Source organism: Maylandia zebra, linkage group LG8, assembly GCF_041146795.1.
Source record: "Maylandia zebra isolate NMK-2024a linkage group LG8, Mzebra_GT3a, whole genome shotgun sequence".
NCBI lineage: Eukaryota > Metazoa > Chordata > Actinopteri > Cichliformes > Cichlidae > Maylandia > Maylandia zebra.
Genome location: NC_135174.1, coordinates 19,525,230 through 19,544,396, shown reverse-complemented (window position 1 = coordinate 19,544,396; position 19,167 = coordinate 19,525,230). Strand labels below are relative to the sequence as shown.

At 38.8% G+C, this 19,167-nt stretch overlaps 3 protein-coding genes and 1 long non-coding RNA gene across 7 annotated transcripts in view; 3 read left to right on the top strand and 1 right to left on the bottom strand.

Moving 5' to 3' along the window:
* Nucleotides 1-6,051, top strand: part of LOC101485569 (zinc finger MIZ domain-containing protein 1) — a 111,209-nt gene extending 105,158 nt beyond the window's left edge. For all 4 annotated transcript variants that reach the window (XM_004561255.5, XM_004561256.5, XM_004561257.4 and 1 more), the window contains 9 exons: nt 16-226; nt 469-574; nt 656-816; nt 904-971; nt 1,063-1,131; nt 1,222-1,466; nt 1,564-1,727; nt 2,126-2,401; nt 2,525-6,051. In XM_004561255.5, coding sequence (XP_004561312.1) covers nt 16-226; nt 469-574; nt 656-816; nt 904-971; nt 1,063-1,131; nt 1,222-1,466; nt 1,564-1,727; nt 2,126-2,401; nt 2,525-2,632 — 1,408 coding nt within the window. In that variant the 3' untranslated portion in view covers nt 2,633-6,051. The remainder of the gene's footprint in view (nt 1-15; nt 227-468; nt 575-655; nt 817-903; nt 972-1,062; nt 1,132-1,221; nt 1,467-1,563; nt 1,728-2,125; nt 2,402-2,524) is intronic.
* On the bottom strand, nt 666-2,122 carry LOC143419860 (uncharacterized). Its single transcript, XR_013099876.1, has 4 exons — nt 1,938-2,122; nt 1,575-1,682; nt 1,015-1,121; nt 666-800 (listed from the first exon to the last, which is right to left on the bottom strand). It is a non-coding gene; the product is annotated as an uncharacterized LOC143419860 (long non-coding RNA).
* Nucleotides 6,052-11,787: 5,736 nt separating the features above from the next.
* LOC101486638 (peptidyl-prolyl cis-trans isomerase A) lies at nt 11,788-13,905 on the top strand. Its single transcript, XM_004561260.5, has 6 exons — nt 11,788-12,092; nt 12,185-12,215; nt 12,498-12,586; nt 12,672-12,768; nt 13,475-13,550; nt 13,697-13,905. The coding sequence occupies exons 1-6, from the start codon at nt 11,925-11,927 to the stop codon at nt 13,830-13,832; spliced, it is 597 nt and encodes a 198-aa protein (XP_004561317.1). The 5' UTR covers nt 11,788-11,924; the 3' UTR covers nt 13,833-13,905.
* Nucleotides 13,906-15,056: 1,151 nt separating this feature from the next.
* On the top strand, nt 15,057-18,706 carry LOC101486912 (peptidyl-prolyl cis-trans isomerase A). The gene is made up of 6 exons (XM_014410309.4): nt 15,057-15,312; nt 15,465-15,495; nt 16,124-16,212; nt 16,293-16,389; nt 17,899-17,974; nt 18,143-18,706. Exons 1-6 carry the CDS (start codon nt 15,160-15,162, stop codon nt 18,276-18,278), a joined length of 582 nt encoding a protein of 193 aa, XP_014265795.1. The 5' UTR covers nt 15,057-15,159; the 3' UTR covers nt 18,279-18,706.
* The last annotated feature ends 461 nt before the right edge of the window (nt 18,707-19,167 follow it).

The following is a 19,167-nucleotide window of genomic DNA, read 5'->3' as shown; positions in this document are numbered from 1 at the left end:
ATTTTATCTGTGCAGGTCGGACCTGGAGCTGCAGTTTAAGTGCTACCACCACGAAGACCGTCAGATGAACACGAACTGGCCGGCATCTGTCCAAGTCAGCGTCAACGCCACGCCGCTCACAATCGAGCGGGGAGACAACAAGACCTCCCACAAACCCCTGCACTTGAAACATGTATGCCAGCCTGGAAGGAACACGATCCAGATCACAGTCACTGCCTGCTGCTGTGTGAGTACACACATTTCCAGAGCTAATGAAAAAAATAAACAGGTTCATACAAATCCACTCAAGTCAAATGCAAAATGTTTCCCATCAGATGATATTTAATGCTAAAAGAAAGAAAATAACAAAAGGGATCTGTCATGTCTCCTTTTTTTTTTTCACAACTGATCAAACAGTAAAGAATGGATAAAACAGATACACCTTAGGAGAATGTCTTTGATAGTCACTTAGATGTTTTTTCCCCCCAGTCGCACTTGTTTGTGCTACAACTGGTCCATCGGCCCTCAGTTCGCTCTGTCCTCCAAGGCTTACTGAAGAAGAGGCTTCTGCCTGCAGAGCACTGCATCACCAAAGGTATTCACATTCATTTTGCACCCTTATGTCCTCATTGCTCTGTACTTGTTTACTCACTGTGTTTCTTCTCCTGCCTCACAGTAAAGAGGAACTTCAGTAGCGTGGCAGCGTCGTCGGGCAATACCACATTAAACGGGGAGGATGGCGTGGAGCAGACAGCCATCAAGGTTTCGCTCAAATGTCCAATCACCTTCCGGCGAATACAGCTTCCAGCAAGAGGGCATGACTGCAAACATGTTCAGGTAAGACTTCAAGGATACACCATCACAGTAAAAGTGACAAACAAATAGAAATATACATTCAAAAAATCTATTTTCTTGTTCTTGCAGTGTTTTGATTTGGAATCATATTTACAACTGAACTGTGAGCGGGGAACATGGCGATGTCCTGTATGCAAGTATGTCTAAGGAGTTAAAATGCTAAGGAGTACATGCACTTGCCTTATTTAGATGACTTTTTCTTAAATACTATTTCTCTTTTTTCCTCAGTAAAACTGCGTTGTTAGAAGGACTCGAGGTGGACCAGTACATGTGGGGAATCCTGAATGCTATTCAAAAGTAAGCAGAAATAGGAACATCAGTGCAATCTTATATGCATATGTATTTTTCTTTTAACTTAACTATTTGATTTCATCTACATTTTATCAGCTCTGAGTTTGAGGAAGTGACAATTGACCCGACGTGTAGTTGGCGGCCGGTGGCTATAAAATCAGAAATTCACATAAAAGAAGATCCAGATGGACCACTGGCAAAGAGGTTTAAGACGATGAGTCCCAGCCAGATGATCATGCCTAATGTGATGGAGATGATAGCTCAGCTTGGCCCCGGACCCTCACCATACCCATCGCTTCCTTCTGGGCAAGGAGGCAATAACAGCGAATACGGAAGCCAAGGTAGCTCAAACGTACAAAAAGTACAGTAGCACCCAGAATTATGCAAACAAAGCAGAGCAACAACAAAAAATTTTAAACATATTCTGTCTGTGTCTAGGCAACAGTTACCAGAGCCATGGGAACTTTGATTTCCCTCACGGGACCCCTGGTGGTACATCAATGAATGACTTCATGCATGGTCCCCAGCTGTCTCACCCACCTGACATGCCCAACAACCTGATGGCACAAGACAAGCCACTGTCCCACAATATGCCTGACACAGTGAGTTTACCAACAATTCCTAATATACTGACTCTGTCATATTTTGTATTTTGTTACATAATGTATACTTTTTGCTTTACTTTGTATATAGACTAACTATAAAAGTGGGAAAATACTGGCAGCAACCAGTTAGCATAGCTTAGCATAAAAAACAGTTACTGGCTACAGCTAAATTAAATATGCAACTTGAGTCAGAATAACTAAACTTACCAATAATTGGTTCCACTTCCATATAACTTACATATTCATAAATTTAGCCAAGCTAGCTGAGCTAGCCAAATTATGGCTTTAGCTTTATATTTAAAGTGTTTGTTGGAGGTTGTTAGCAGTCACAAAATGAAACAGGTTGAAAGACGTATATGGCTATTCTGAATTATTCCCCCTCTCTTTCTCTACAGATACCTCATTCTGTTGGCAATGACCAACCGCATGGTCCACTGCAGCAGAGTTTACACGCGTCTCCACACCCTGGGAGCCAATCAGGGCAGCAGCTACACCACAGCGGGCCTCCTCAGCCCTCACGACAAGCTCCACCTCCTCAACAACAGCAGCAACAACAGCAACAACAACAGCAGCCCGGCCCCAACAACCACCCTCACAGCGACCTGGCCTTCAACCCCTCCAGCAGTTTGGACAGCCAAGCAGGGTCAGACATGCCTGAGCCGTCCTTAGACGTAAGTCCTCTGAAACAATCAGAATCTTCACATCTGTAATCTGACATATTTAACAGTTGATGCAAGGAGATTCCTTGAATACTTACATAGCAAATTTTTGTTGTCCTTCCTTCTACCATACAGCTTCTTCCAGAGCTCGCTAACCCAGATGAACTGTTGTCCTACCTGGATCCCCCAGACCTCCCCAGCAATAGCAACGATGACCTTCTATCGCTCTTTGAAAACAACTGAGGCGATTCAGAAACATATAATCACTGACTGCTGCAGTTTCCCTGAGATCCCAAGGCGGTCACTCAGTACTTGATAAACACAAAGATGCACTCCCTTTCTCTTCTTCCTCTTGTACAACTTTCATTCGCCAGCACAGATTGACTGAAAGAGGTTACAACTCAAAGACACGGCAAGGGTTTTCCCTGCCCTCTCACCCAGAGGTGATAACTTTGAACTGTGCAGCTATACTCAGTTGATTTTCTTTTTTTTTAAATGTCACACACATGTGTATGTGTGCTTATTAGGAACGCGTTGTAGCATTTTTTTTATTCGTGTTTTGTTTCCTTTTCTGAAGAAAAAGGAATTCACTGTAAAAAAAAAACAGAAAAATAACTGAAAAAACCTGCGCTATCTGGCCAGTGCGTCTTATCTTATTCCAATCTGAGAGGCCACAGCTTCCTGGTGTCGCAGCTCCATTCCCTGACTGGTCTGGTTAGTCGCACTTTTTTGTCCACCACACATCATTTAAAAGCACAAGAGATTCTGACAACGCAAAAACACAAAAATCAGCCTTTCCAAAAAGAAACAAAAAATAAGATCAACGTGTCCATCTTTGACAAAATGTTTTTTCTAAAACAAATTTAAGCTCCTCTGCCAAGATTTTAAAAAATATTTTTGGGACTGATCGGCATCCACTTTGTCTACGATTGTGCTATTTTTTAAACACATAGATGTCCCTCCTTTTTGGTTTCGACAGCAGAAAATGAAAAAAATTGCCCCAATTACACCAAACAACATTCATAACAGAGTAGCATATCTGTCCATCTACATATTGTAAAGTTATTGTCCCCTGTACAAAGAAGGGATTTCATTGGAAACGTAAGGTACAACGTGCGAGGTTTGGGTTCCTGTGACGCTCCTGCTTTGTCGCTTCCTGCTACAACTCCTTCCATCAGCTCTGCATGAGCCATCGTGTTTCTCTTGTCAGGAGTTTTACTGAATTACATCTCTCTTCCCAGTTAAATGATGTTGTTTAAGTAATCTACAAAGTGCATGTGTGCCAAGCCCTTGTCTAGTGCTGTTCCAAGTGGTGATAACAAAAGATAGTGTGGTTTTTATCAGTTGCTGTTTCCACAGACCTTGTTTGTTTGCTTGTTTTATGATTTTCTGTCAGGTTTAGTATGATTTTATTTAACACTAACATTGAAGGGATGATGTTGATGTCAGCAGTACATTTATCATGTATTTGCTGCATATACTGTGTTATGTTTATTATGTTTTTTTTATTGTTGCTGCACAATTAAACTATACATAAACCTTTTGGGAAACTGCTCAACATCACCAAAGTTAGAGGGATGAGAATGGAAATGTTTGTGCTTGCTTGGTCCTGTAAAGACTGAAAGTGTGTGAGTGTGTGTGTGTGTCAGTGTGATTGGATGTAATATTGGTTTTAAAGATAAAGGAGAGGACAGTTTATCCATCACTGCTGTTCAAGAAGTGGTTTTCAAAGCAGTATTGGTGCAGATTTCTTTCTTTTTGCCACATTTGTTTTCATTTTAATGTTAAAAAAAAGAGTGCTGTTCTGTATGCAAATGTATTATTTTTTAAGAAATGCTATCGTACTGTAAATATCATTGTGAATATTTTTGTATCATCTTGATAATGTTTGTCCTTCGATCATTAGTCGTCCAACTTAACCACATATGCTCCCAAACCAGCATACGGCTGTCTCGTCTCCACGCCGGGGCGTAGCCAGCCCAAGCATTTCATAAGCTATCGCAGGTCATCGTCGTTTCCCCCGAGTCGCTTTCCCACCTGTTCATGTCCTAATATTCGTTGTCCCCTTCCTTGCATCAGCTCAAAGTGCTTGTGTATCATCGTTTCAGTTTTCAGACGTTGCACTCAGTTCGAAGCAATATTTTCCCTCATGCTACGATGTATTGATTCAAAATGATCAATGTTGTCTGCTCATGAATTTATGTTGACCTTTGTCAGTGATGCTGAACAGTAATGGGTTTCGAATTATGTGGTGTCAGCTGGCTTTCAGTGTAATTAGTGAGCTATGTGAATATCATAATTGTTGCTAATTGTCAGTGGTATTTTAAAGATATATCACAACCATATTTTAAAGAAATTCATGATATTGTTTATATTTTTGTTATAGAAAAAATGTGGCTTTTTTAAAAAAGCATGAGACCATATACATTTTTATCCCCTTTGTTCTTGGTAAATTATTTTGTACTGGTTTTCTTATTAATCTGTAAGGCTAGAAATCCAATTTCTTTCAATTGTAGCATTGTGCTGAATCGACCATCCTGATTTCATGTACGCATTATTTTTAAATGTTATAAAAGGAATTTGTTTTTTCCTATTCAGAGCCCTAACTTGTTTCATATTTTAGTCACAAGGAAACATCAAATCAAAAGTCTGTGCTTTCAACAGTTCACTGGTGTGTTTTCATTCTTCGCGATCTGAATTGAAACTTTTAAACAATCCCACGGAAGTCTTTATCATTTCAGTCTTTTTCTTCTTCTTTTCAAATTGGTGAAAAAGGCAGCACCCCTAATTTGTAGTTGCACAATCACAATAAAGGGACATTTCTCTGGGGGGGGATGTTGTTTTAAAAGAAAAAACAGTTGAAAAAAGAAAACGAGTTAATAAAAAATTTAAAAATTTAAAAACAAAAAAACAAAAAGGAAGGGCACGTTCGCTAGTTTGACCTGGAAAGGATTTTAAGACCAGGTCAAACATCCCAAGGATGCCTGTATATATGTAAATTAATATAGAGACATGTGAACAGAAATGTATTCATTTTCCCTGGGAATGTGCATTGTTTCTTCAGAATAATAAAAAGCTTGCAACCCCTCTACTGGAAGTGGCTGAATATGGAAAATGAAACTTGTTAGTTAGTGTCTGTGGGTATCGCTCAGCATTTTGTTCCCACTCTGTATTATACTTTCACCTCTTTTGTTACGGGAACTGGGACAGCAATGTTTTACATGTAATATTTAGCCTAAATGTTCTAGTCTGTCACCTGCATACTCTGAGGTGCTAAAGCTAAAAACTTAAAAAACAAATACATTTAAAAAATTAAAAAAATACATAAAGCAAAACAAACAATAAAAAAAAAACGGTTACAAAGAAAACTGCTCGGAGATGAGGGAGAAGCACGGTGGGAGGGACGGGTCCAGAAGATTGTAACCAATCCATAGTTTGTACAATTTTTGATATCATGAACAGTTGGAAAAATTATACAACCTAAGGTGATTCATGCAATGTGGCCATTGTCTCTCTGTTTGTACATTGTATGTACAATCATTTCATATTCTAAACTGGTGAGAAAATAAAGGAACTAATTGTGATTTTTAGTCTTGCAGAACTGTATGTAGTTAGATGATGTGACAACCTAATATTTATCTAATAAATATGTATTCAGATGATACCTGTATGTCACTGTGATTTTGTCTTTTGTGCACTTGTGATGCAGTCTGCGAGACCTGTCTGACTCGTGTGCTGTTTACAAAAGCACGAGGTGTAAATTATGGATTTTTACTCAGATTTTCATTGAGTTGGCTCAAGGTCGCCTTGCCATTGAGTGAAAAGTTGACAAACTAATAATTACTGACACATCAAAGTAAGGCTCTCATGAATTGCAATCGCCAACTGAACATTTTTTGAGAATCAGTCAACAAAGTAATGGAATTATTTTAGAAAATATCATTATTGAACACTCTGTTACAGTCCTTTTTTTAAAAGTACTGTACATTTTATTATACTTACAAGATTGAAAAAGGAAAGTGAGAAGTTCAATTTCCAGTTCTACTGTATGTTGATACCAATTAGATGCCTTGTCATAGTTCTCCAGTGTGCAACTTCAGCCCATACAGGTTTCAGTTTTTCAGACACAACTATTGGTTCAGTAGCTAATGTTGATTTGAATGTTATGCAACCATGCATAGGTCGATAGAAGTCACTCCCTAAACAATTATGATTCATAAGCTGCCAAAACTGGTTTTATCTAAACATACAACCAGTGACTGAATGTTCAAGAAATATACCAGGTGGGAAAAAGACCGTTGGCGTTAATGTGTAATTCCAGTCTCTTTTTACTGTGAATGTAACTAAATAATAACATTAACACACTACAAGCTAACATTTAGCATTTAAAAACTTCATTTAAAATGAAAAAGTCTTGAGGAGTTTATGTTTTATGTTTATGTTGCGTGCATAAACGGTTATTCTGTCCTGTATGTAAACATGATAGCTCGAAAAGTTTAGAATTAATTATGTACAGAGGGTGTACACAGGGGGCAAGTCAACAATCCATTAAAATCCATTAAAAAAATTAAAGTTGACGAGAAAAAAAAAAAAAAACCCTTACAACCTTATAATTTTAACTAAACAATAATTCTTCTGAGGATGGTGTGTAATATCAACACAGATCAGGTATAACATCGAGACCACTAAAAAGGAGATGTGAATAACACTCATTATCTTTTCATCATGGCACCTGTCAGTAGATGGGATCTATTAAAGAACAAGTTGATGTGTTGGATGCAGGAAAAATGTGCAAGCGCAAGTATTTGAGTGAGTTTGAAAAGGTCCAGATTGTGATGAGAGGACTGGGTGAGAGCATCTCCTATAGTGCAGCTGTTTTGGGGTGTTCTTGATTTTCAGTCACGAAAGGGTCACGTACATGTGCTACCTATCTAAGCAGTGTTGCGGACAATACAAACCCTTCATGATTCCCTGACGGCTGTGGCCTCTTTCAGCAGGATAACCTGCCCTTGCCACAAAGAAAAAATAGTTCAGGAATGGTTTGAGGAACACAACAACGAGGCTGCCTCCTAGACGTCAATCCAGTTGAACATCATTGGGATGTGCTGGACAAACAAGTCCAATCCATGGAAGCCACACCTCACAACTTAGAGGACTTAAAGGATCTTGGTGCAAAGCACACCTTCAGGGGTGTAGTGGAGTACATGTCTTGACAGCTCAGGGCTGTTTTGGTAGCAAAACGGAGATCAACACAATATTAGGCAGGTGGCCATAATGTTACACCCAATCAGTGTATGTTTGTATTAGGGGGGCAACAATACTCGTATCGATATTGAACCGTTCGATACAGTGCTTTCGGTTCGGTATGCATATATATCAAACAATACATAATGTTTTATTTATTTTATCAACTTTTCTTCTGACGATGCTGTCTATGTTGAGCGCTCAGTGGATCTGCGTTCGACTACTCCGCCTAGGCTGCACTGTCGAGTGCAGATCCACTGAGCGCAGCGCAAGCTAGCAAGACAGAAGCTAAGCTCGTTGCAACATGGCAACTGCCTTAACGCTACCCGAAAATGAACCTCCCCCACCCTCATTCAGATCTGGCGTTTGGCCAGTGTTGCCAACTTAGCGAGTTTGTCACTATATTTAGCGAGTTTTCACACCCCCTTAGCGACTTTTTTTCTAAAAAGCGACTAGCGACAAATCTGGCGACTTTTTCTGGTGTTATTGGAGACTTATTTATGACGACTTTTTGACGTGAAAGCAGGTATCGCTTTTACTCTCAACAAGCAGCGGGTGCTGCCGTGGGCACCTCGCCCGTTCCAAAGCGCTCACGGGCGGAGGATAGTCCTCCCCCAGCTGCTATCAGGGCAGAAGATGTTCACACCTATTCGTCCAAACTGCAAATGAATCGCGCATGAGCGAAGCTGCTGCTCCTGCACTGATTGTAACGCAGTCAGTTCTTCTTTTACTGTTATGCTGTTTTGTGGATCACGAGGTTTAAAACTACTTATAAACACATACACACACACACACAAAGTAACTCCACCAGAGTGCCTATTTCGGGTCACAAAGGAGCAGGGTTGGAATTGTGACATTTAAAAAAACAATAATTGCTAAAATAAATGTAATCTGTAGTTCTAAATAAATTCTAAATGCATTTAGGACGTTTCTCTCTCCAACAACGTAGGTTACAATTATATTAGCATGACCAATTATGCAAATGATGACGTCATTTAGCAACTTCTAGCGACTTTTAATAGCGATTTTCCTTACTGAGGAGTTGGCAACACTGTTTGGAACTATCTTGGTTTTTATGTGAAGTATGACCCTGAAGGTAAGCGCGTCATGGACAAAAGTAAAACAGTATGTTGGATGTGCCACGCAATGCTCAATTGGTGGGAACTAGTGCGCTAGCGCAGTTAGCTTGTTAACGTGTTGACGCCGTCCAGCCCCACGCACGGGGCGATCCGCGGTAACTCGTTAACGGAGATTTGCGGCGTTATGGCGTTAATGTCATTTTAACGAGATTAACGCTGACAGCACTAGCGGGAACACAACGAATATGACTGCACATTTACACCGACATCATCCTAGTGCAAAGACAAGTGGAAGCAGACAAAAACAACAAGCACGCATGCTACAAACTTTACCCGAGTCATTTAGACAGCCGTTAGCACATGATTCTTCTTATGGGGACCTGATATATTTAATGTGCTGCTGAGAATATAGCCCAGAAGAAGCGTATAGTATAGCTTTTATTTTGGAAAGAGCCATTCCTCTGTAATAAACTCTCTTTTCCAAAGATGAGTGCTTTCTCGATCAGATATATATATATATATATTTATTTTTATTTTTTTGTTGTTGTTTCAGCAACATTAAATTTAAAAACTGTACTTTTGAGTTAAAATATATATTTATAATTTTAATAAATGATAAATTAAAAAGGCATGCACATTTTTTTGTATCGAAAAAATATCGAACCGTGACACCAAAGTATCGAACCGAACCATGAATTTTGTGTATCGTTGCACCCCTAGTTTGTATGTATGTATCAGTTTGCTAGTGTAATCAAGGTCAAAACAGGTACAGTTCAAACAGATATCAGGGATTTTAGAAAGCTGTATCCGTCTTTAGATTACAAACAGAATGCTGTCTTAGAGCAGCCACATACGGTCTCTAAGAGCAAGTGGATAATCGCTGGAAAACACCCACTGATCGTCTGAGAGGAGCAACTGACCAGCCAACAGGAGCAGCTACTTGTGGGGAAAATACACTTGAAGAACCACATTATGACAATTTACAACAAAATAATCTACAACATGTCTGATTTTCCATTCATTTTTTTATGTTTCATCAGTAAAAGAAATGGTGTGAGAAAACAGCAGCGTTATTAAGTGTTAAGAAAAATTCAACTGCCCACATAGTCTGTCCTTTATTAACATCGATTAGAAAACCTTGGTAAAAGTAACTTTAACAACATTATATTGCACAAGAAAGCAAACTTTAAATGCTTCTGATATTTGTGTAGCCCTAAATCTTGTGCAGTGGAATAACAGATACTTTTTTTTAGCTGTGAATGTTTAGATCTGAGTGTCTTTCTGCAGCTCAATAACACTGGGATTTTAAAGAAACAGCAGAACTGAACATTGTATTTTTGGTGGAACATTACTAGTGGAATATTCCATTCTGACAACTCCCTTGAGCAATGGCACAGTCTGACAGGCATAAAATAGTATTTTTGGCCCAATGAGGGGATTCCCAAAGAACTGTTAGCAAAAAGGTTGATGCATATCGGCATGGTGTGTAATGTGTAATTAAAATGTTTTAGGAATCTACAAAAACAGAGGACAGAATAAGAAGAAGTGCCAAGGCCTAAAAAAATATCTACAGCGGATGAATAGTATCTGAAAGACGGGTCCTTAAGAAATGGAGAGAACAAAATCAGCAGTGACCTGACACGAGACCTGAGAGATGCACATAGTCTACTGAAGAGCCACCGATCAGTCATTGCCTGATCTCTCCAAAAACCAGACTTCAATATTATTGAGAAAGAGCAGAACAAAAGGAAAAGAAGAGCCTTGGATGTCCTTCAAGAACTATTAATGAAGACCAGCTAAAGAAATTAACAGAAAGCTTGCCTAGGGTAGTTCAGGCTGTGTTGACTAAAGGTGTTCATACCAAATATTGACTCTCAAGTTCAATGGAATTGTGCAAACTATGTTTTGCTTTATGTACAGTATTTCCATGCATGTTAGCAGTTTTGACTAAATTGCTGCTCCTGCTTTCCCATTTTACTTAAAAAATATAAAGAAGTGAGGGTTTGGTTGAGACTTTTGCAAAGTACTATATAAATAACTTATATTACTAATACTGATCAATTGATATCTGAGTAGAAGCTTACTGGTAGCTGGTATTTAAGTTCCCAAACCAGGCATACAGCACCTCTCAGTAGGTCACAAGATAAGTCTGACGTAATATGAGATGAATAATGAGGAGAGTAAAACAGTTTCTTTAAGAATAATTTGTTAAATTACAGTTATTTACTTGGATCAGTGTCAGATAAGTAAGCAACAGTCCTTTTTGGGTTATACCCAGTGTTGGTCAAGTTACTTGAAAAAAGTAAAAACACGATTTAGAACCTGAATAGGTGATAAAGCGATAGATCTTTCAGCCCTACTTTTTACTTCCCTACTTTTCTACTTTTTCTGCATAATCCATCATACAAAATGTAATCAAATGGAAAAGTCTCTTTTTAAAACTTGTTTTATTAGTTTTAATCTTTTAACTTTATGCATCAAGCAAAAATTTCATTATATGCAACATTCTCTGACTGGAAGAAATTTGTTTAATATTTAAACCTATTTTCTGCACATTCCAGCACATAAAATTAAATTTTTTTTTGTGTTTACACTCAAGTCTTTCAAATAAATGCAAGTGAAACACAGCAGAAAATAAATAAAATCAGACTCAGTGGTCCTGTTGCTCTATTTTCACCTGTAAAGCAGGAGTGGGGTAGGCGGAGGTTTCTCTCTGCACTGATATATTATCCATTGTTGATCTGCACACAGCTGTTGCCACGAACGTCGCACTCGCTTAAATTAGTTGGTAAGCCATTGTATTGTATTTAAAAGTCACATCATGTGTATAAGCTAACTCACAATTGTGCTGAATTACTTTGACTGCTGCAAACACCAATGAGATATCCAAAAATGTCGCACAGGCTGGGTGGGCAGAAAGTCAATAACATTTTACTGAAACGCAACAAACAGGTTTTAAAGTAACTTAAAGTCTCTAATGAGCTAATGTTTAAAGTATATGTTCTGGATAATTCTAGCCATGGTCACGTGGCTTTTTGACACAGCAGCCATTTTGACACAACACAGTAAAACAGGTGTTCTAAGGGACGTTAATTAAGCCTCTCAACATCATTAGAGTAGACTATCCGGTTCTCTAAGCAAACGTCCCACTTCGTATTTGTAAGCTGGCTCTGGGTGGTTGCTGACATACTTGAAGGCAGTAGCTGCACAATATGACTTTTATTAGGATGCTGCATTTACCAAACAGGAAGAAATTCTGTTCTGTGGTGTTTACGGCCGCACGTTTGTGCAGCAGCTGCCCACCAGCTGCGTGCAAAAACCCGGTGGTTTACTTTGATATTGCTGCTGACAACGAACCGCTTGGCAGAATTAGCTTTGAGGTGAGTAGGTTTAAAAAAAAACAAAAACAAACAACTTTTACTTTGAAAATATGCGTTAAATCGCTGTGAGCCGTTTTCTTTTTATTTTGCAGCTTAATGCAGACGTAGTGCCAAAAACAGCAGGTAACTACTGTTTTCATCATTTGTTTATTTGTTTTAATCACAAATCACAGCAAAATGTCAAGAAAGTGCTGTTATCAGAGCTGAGGAATGGATGAGATGTTTTGTTTTGTTGGCTTCATAATTGTTTGGTCTATAAAGCAGCTGTCACAAATCCATTCAGGAGGACCTAAACTAACAGTAACAAGTCACTGTTCAAACATGAAAAATTACCGAAAGCTTTGTGTGTGTGTGTGTTTCGTCACCCGTGAGAAGGAAAAAATTTACATTTAGTCTATCCTGCAGAAAACTTCCGAGCGCTCTGTACAGGAGAACATGGCTTTGGCTACAAGGGATCCGTTTTCTTCAGGGTGATCCCTCAGTTTATATGTCAGGTAGGTTTGTTTTGTTTTGGGGGTAATTAATTTTCCCCCAATGGACTGTTGTGATATTACTACAGTGATGCGTTTTGTTTTTTAGGGTGGAGATATTATTTATAACTTTGGAGGTGGTGATAAGTCTATCTATGGAAAGAATTTTCCCGATGAGAACTTCAAGCTGAAGCACACTGGACCAGGTAATTATCCCCCTCTGTACACTGTTGCAAGTGAAAATGAAAACAATGCAGTGCTACTTATTGGTTTTCAGAAATTTCCAACTCTATAGTGCAAGTCACTTTGTCAGATTCAAATTTAACTTGGGCCATTTGTGTGCTTTTCTCACTCAAATACTTGAAAGCATATCAATATATAAGAAATGTCCATAACTTGAAGTCAAACAGATGGAGCCAACAGATTATGTGCATTTTCATTTAAATTGTAGGAATGTCCTGAGTTTCTTGCACATTTTTTTTGTAAGGATTACACACGTTAGTCCTTCACTGTAACATTCACTGTCAATCTTTTTTCTTTTTTTAAACCAGTTTGCATTTTGAAAACTATTCACATAATATTGTTCCATTCTTCGTTTTTGTCTTGAGATTTCAAGGTCATGTTTATTTTTGTTTGTCACGCTTCAATTTACCTCATTGCTCAAAGTTACTGCCTAGTGAAATCTATAAAGAAGCCTTGTCTGCACAAGAAATTTTGCTCCCATCACTCTGGGAGGTCCCCACAAAGTTTGCCACCAGATGGCAACATTTTAACACTTTTTTCTAACATTGATACTTGAGTGTGCTAAATAATATAAGCTGTTGTGTGCACCTGTGCCACAAGTGGAAATACTTAGTATATTCAAAGGTACTTATTTTAATCTAACTGGATATGAGTTTGTTAAATTTTAAGGTATCCTGTCCATGGCCAATGCCGGACCGAACACCAATGGATCCCAGTTCTTTATCTGCACCACTAAAACAGATTGGTACGTACTGACAAACGGAAACATATTTATAACAGCTGATACCAATGAAGCTGTGTATTTCATCCAAACTGGCTTTAATTCATATCACAGTGATATTCAGTAATGGCTTGAAGCCATTAATTGTAAGCAGTTTCTTTTTCTTTTAGGTTGGATGGCAAGTATGTTGTCTTTGGAAAAGTAAAGGAGGGAATGGATGTGGTCAAGAAAATGGAGTCTTTTGGTTCCAAGATTGGGTACACTTCAAAGAAGATCACGATCACGGACTGTGGAGAGCTCAAGTAGATTTAATGTGGATATGGTCATTGTGTAATTTCATTTCCTGGTGAATTTCAATAAAATGACCAAAGTGAAAGAGGTTGGCCTAGAGTGCTTCCTCTTTTGCTGAGTGTAGATAAATGTCACAAGTACTGTGAAAAGATTGGGGTAAAATGTAATTTCTGCCAGTGAGAGACTACTTCCAGCTGCAAATTAAAATTTGCATGGGCATAAAACTGAATGCACCCGCAGTCCAATCAGTTTGTGAGGTGTTCAGCTGCATGGTCCTCAGTTTGAGAACAGGGTGGGATGCACATTCTGGGGGGGTTTACATCAGGAATGGGCATCTGGTGTTTAAAAAAAGTCTGCCATATCAGATATTGGCACTATGGCATCAACTGAGAGAAGCTTTTTATCTCTCTGCCTATAAAATGACCAGCTTTATCACGCTTTTGTACTTGGTAATATTCTAATGGCTGCTCTTTGAAATTGAGAAAAAAAAAAGAGAGCAAGAGAGAGACTGTGCATCTGCCCACAGCCCCGCATTGCTGCAGGTTGCAAAACAATCTATAAACCAAAATCTAGCTTTTACAAACTCACTGTCCAAAGCTTTGCTGCTCCCCAGCTCTACTGCTGATATCGTCGAATATTTGCAGGTTTGCAGTTTCATGCACATGGCCAGAGGTCCGTGAATTAGCTAAAGACCTCTACTCTGACATTTGTGTGTATATTCTGCTTATAGCATGATGCATGTATAACATTTGGTTACATTACAGTGACAGCAACACACTCATTTCAAACAGTTTATTTTTTATGATTGGGGTTTTAATAATAAAATAGACTTTTTATCCTGGTGATGGGTGGGGATTGTTTATGGTAAGGCATTATACAAAAAAAATAAAATAATTGACATGCAAAACTGATTAAATACTGTCTGCTTCACTTTACGAACTGATTGTCTCCAGTTTCAAATTTTAAAGTTTCACGTGGTGTAGATGTTTTAGATTTTGAATTTTCAAAACGTTGTTTTTGATTGGGCTGTAGCAATAGCGCATCTTGAATGATTCATTTTCATTTTAGACGAACTCGATATGGTGATCAGATGAACCATACAGACTACACAAACCTTTCTTTTACGTATGACATTAATGAAATGAGCAGCACGCAGCATAACACTACTACAACAACAATAATAATAATTTGAGTGCATAAAAAATCTCGCGTAATCTCGCGAGAAACGTAGCAGAGCTTCCGGTTGCGTAGTCAGCTTCCTCCTCTCGCGCATGTAAGCGTGATTGTAGGTCACTGTTGGTCCACCTGCGTTGAGTTATTGCATCACAGTGAGTTTATAAAGATGTTGCTTCTGTCAAACAGGATAAAGTTTTGCTCTTTAGCGTTTACAGCCGCGCGTCTGTACAGCAGCGGCCCAGCGGCAGCGAACAAAAACCCGCTGGTGTACTTTGACATTGCCGCTGACAAAGAGCCTCTTGGCAGAGTTACCTTCGAGGTGAGTAGGTTAAAAATAAGTGTTGACACTGCTTGTATTAGTTTGCATGTTAATGTTTCAGTTTGCATGTCCTCACACAGTCGCTGATTTACTCTCCCCAGATTTAAAAATTTTTAAAAAATGCCTTCTGGCTGCTTCTTTTTCTTTTGCAGCTCAACGCAGAAGTCGTGCCCAAAACTGCAGGTATCTGATGTTCTCTTCCTCCTTAAACACCAAACAAGCTGGAACGAGTATCTGATCTACTCAGACTTAAAGAAAAGATGATGGTGTACCTGAACTTGACTAAGTTTAACTTGACACACCAAATGTGTGTGTGAATCGACAGGTTGTCACTTTGATTATGTTAGAACAGTTTTTTTTTTTACTTTCTGCCAAAGCTTGCCTATTTGGTTTGTAAATCAGAAGAAACATTCTAAGAGAATAACAATGTGTTGTCACAACAGAAGATAAAAGATTGTTATTCACTTTTTTTATGTTAAACCTGAAAAACAGGAGATTGCCACATTTAAACTAGAACCACAAATTTAAAAGGTGAGACTCATGATCATCAAAAAGGCTGCAAATTTTATTCTGTTCTGTTGATAACTGAGCAGTTTGTGGCATTCTTACACTGTTACAGGCACACTTTTTCATCTTTTAGGAAGATTTCATCAGAAATATTTCAGGGTTGCTAATAAATATCGAAAAGTCTAAGAAAAAATAACTCTGCTGTTTAGGATTTTGCTTGTGCTTTATTCTAACGTAACTGTTCTGTCTACTGTGTGGATTCAAACATAAGAAGGCAGACACTGACATGAAGGCTCTCTTGCAGAAAACTTCCGAGCGCTGTGCACAGGAGAGCATGGCTTTGGTTATAAGGGTTCAATTTTCCACAGAGTGATCCCTCAGTTCATGTGCCAGGTAGGCTTTAATGTTTCTCTCCTTTTGTTTTCCTGTGTCCTATGAGGGTCCAATTACAGTCACACGTTTTGTGTTTTCAGGGTGGAGACTTCACGAACCACAACGGAACTGGAGGAAAATCGATCTACGGAAGGACGTTTCCCGACGAGAACTTCCAACTGAAGCACACTGGGCCAGGCAAGTATTTACATCATTTCAGTTTTTCCTTGGGAACCAAAAGGACGATGGGGTTGTACAAAACCAAATACACTCTTACAGGTTATAATACATTGCATCTAATATAATGCATACACAGCACAATGTGATATACTACACATGATGGTACAATCTCAGGCTACAGTGTTTGTGACTGGTGTTTTGCTGGTAGTAAATGGAGTAAATTGTAATTTTCCAGAGCAAAAATGAGATGGGCCATGACCAGATTAAATATGCATGCATCTCAAGTTAAATTTAGCAATTCTGTAAATATTATGGGTACTGTGATTGTTATTTTTTTATTTTTTTGTATCAATTTACTGGAAAATTACCCAATGCTGTCCTCCATTGTAATGTGGGATAGTCACATTTGTCTTCTGCCACCAGGTGGCAACATTTTAAATGGTGGATTTTCTGACGGTGATATTTGAGTGTGCTATATAATCAGTGTTGGGAAGGTTACTTTTAAAATGTATTCCAATACAGAATACATGCCCCAAAATGTATTCTGTAACGTATTCCGTTACGTTACTCAATGAGAGTAACGTATTCTGAATACTTTGGATTACTTAATATATTATCGTGCTTTTTACAACAACGTGAATGTACTATTGCTGTGTGATTTATTACTATTACTGAAGGTCCGCGACTCCGAACTGTAGTAAAGGGACCTCTGACTAATACGGCGGGGTCCCTGTCGGCTCGTAGCCGAAAAATAGCTTTACTTTGTTGTGTGGGTCAATTTTTCTTGCGAGAGACAGAGAGAGGCGTTGAAAGGCTGCTCCAACGGAACTTATTGTTTTCGGAGGAAAACACGAACACAGTGTACAGTCGAGTCTTAATAGCTTACTTACAACTGGGCTCGTCAGGCACTCTTCTTGGCTGCAGTGGTTATTATTATATTTACATGCTTCCAGCTCCCGTTTTTCCTCGACGGCAACTCGTACCTTTCCACTCGCCTTTTTCTCCCTCCTCGCGCTCACAGACCCATAACGTGTATGGCAGTCCATTCTCCCTGCAACACGGACTACACTGCCCATGATGCTACATTCTTTAGAGCTATGCTTGTAGCATTCTGCCTGTTAGCTTAGCACAACAACGAAAAGGCGCTCTCTCACCCAGGAAACACACAGTCGCAGAAAGAGAGAGAGAGCGTCGCCCTGTAACCATGGCAACCGTAACGCTGCCGCCTGGAACAACAGAACGTAGCTGTCAAACAAAACCCAAACAGTCCTGACCCGCGACAAAATGAAACAGGAAAAAACCGCAGTGTAATCCATTTATTTCAACAAAGTAACTGTATTCTGAATACCACCTTTTTAAACTGTAACTGTAACGGAATACAGTTACTCATATTTTGTATTCTAAATACGTAACGGCGGTACATGTATTCCGTTACTCCCCAACACTGTATATAATATAATATGTTGTGTAGATGTGTGGCTTAAGTGAAAATACGTACTTTAATGAATGAATTTGTTCAATTGTAAGGTATCTTGTCTATGGCCAATGCTGGACCAAACACCAATGGATCCCAGTTCTTCATCTGCACAGCTAAAACACAATGGTACGTACTGATAAACATAAAATGTAGGAGATGAAGCTAGTGAAGTTCTTCTTCATCAGTCTGTGCCTCCACCTAATAAAATGTGAGTCGGTCAGACTCCTTAGGTGCTTCATGGATCATGTCATTATCCAGGGCAGCTATATTAAAATAAGCGTCTTCTTCATTTAGGCTGGATGGCAAGCATGTTGTCTTTGGCAGCGTGAAGGAGGGAATGGATGTAGTCAAGAGAGCGGAGTCTTACGGTTCACGGACTGGGCGAACCTCCAAGAAGATCACTATCACAGACTGTGGACAGCTCGACTAGACTCCGTGTGGACGTGTCCGTAGTCTCATCTCCTGCTGTAATTTCAATAAATGCAAGAGTGAAAGAGGGTCTTTCTTCAGTCAGCGAACAGGGTGCTATCTCTGTTTGCTGACAGATCATTTCAGAACATTTTTTGTTTAGGTTTTTGTGTTTATATGCTGTATTACTCAAGTAATGGCCAACACACGTGTTTGCTTTAAATGTGAACTTGATAGATCAAAAATAATGAATGACCCTAATATGTGACAAAGCTTGTGAATTTAGCAATATAAACTTGAACTAATTTTGCAAAAAAGGGGCATACATTTGTAAAAACAAAACCCTTTTCTAAACATGTGATTTTTAACAAAGGTGTAAAAATTTAAAATGTCCTTAAAAATGAAATTTTGCACGTCAGCAAACTGGCTGAAATAAAACTTATTTCAGTAGTGCCTACATTTTATTGGAGATGTTGGGAAAATATTCTTTCTGAACTATCCTGAGGAGAAGTTCAGAAGCAGGTACAATTTGTATATGTTTAAAAAAAAAAAAAAAAAAAAAAAAAAAATACGAGGTACAAAGAGAGGAGCTATGGTATTGTATGAAGAAAAAAAGAGTGGCAGAAAGTGTATGTGGGCAACAAAATGACTGAGATGTGATAGGAATGACATGAGTTTAACGTGAGGTTAGGATTCACTTCACTCTACATTGATCTCTTGTATATAGTGTAATGGACAGGCTGACAGATGTTCACAGAATGTGGAAATTTAGAGTTGTTAGGCAGGAGGAAAAGAGGAAGAACACACAGGCTTGGTGTGACAAAAGAGGATGCGATGGATGGATGGAGGCAGATCATTTTATTTTTTTAATTATAAGATTACCTGTGATTGTATTTGATGATACTGGAGCC

What these genes read in the sequence shown, in the direction of transcription:
- LOC101486638 (XM_004561260.5), top strand. Translation starts at nt 11,925, where the DNA reads ATGACTTTTATTAGGATGCTGCATTTACCAAACAGGAAGAAATTCTGT. An exon ending in CGTAGTGCCAAAAACAGCAG is followed by an intron (nt 12,216 to 12,497) that starts GTAACTACTGTT and finishes TCTATCCTGCAG; the next exon opens with AAAACTTCCGAGCGCTCTGT. An exon ending in TGCACCACTAAAACAGATTG is followed by an intron (nt 13,551 to 13,696) that starts GTACGTACTGAC and finishes TTTTTCTTTTAG; the next exon opens with GTTGGATGGCAAGTATGTTG.
- LOC101486912 (XM_014410309.4), top strand. Translation starts at nt 15,160, where the DNA reads ATGTTGCTTCTGTCAAACAGGATAAAGTTTTGCTCTTTAGCGTTTACA. An exon ending in TCCCTCAGTTCATGTGCCAG is followed by an intron (nt 16,213 to 16,292) that starts GTAGGCTTTAAT and finishes TTGTGTTTTCAG; the next exon opens with GGTGGAGACTTCACGAACCA. An exon ending in TGCACAGCTAAAACACAATG is followed by an intron (nt 17,975 to 18,142) that starts GTACGTACTGAT and finishes TTCTTCATTTAG; the next exon opens with GCTGGATGGCAAGCATGTTG.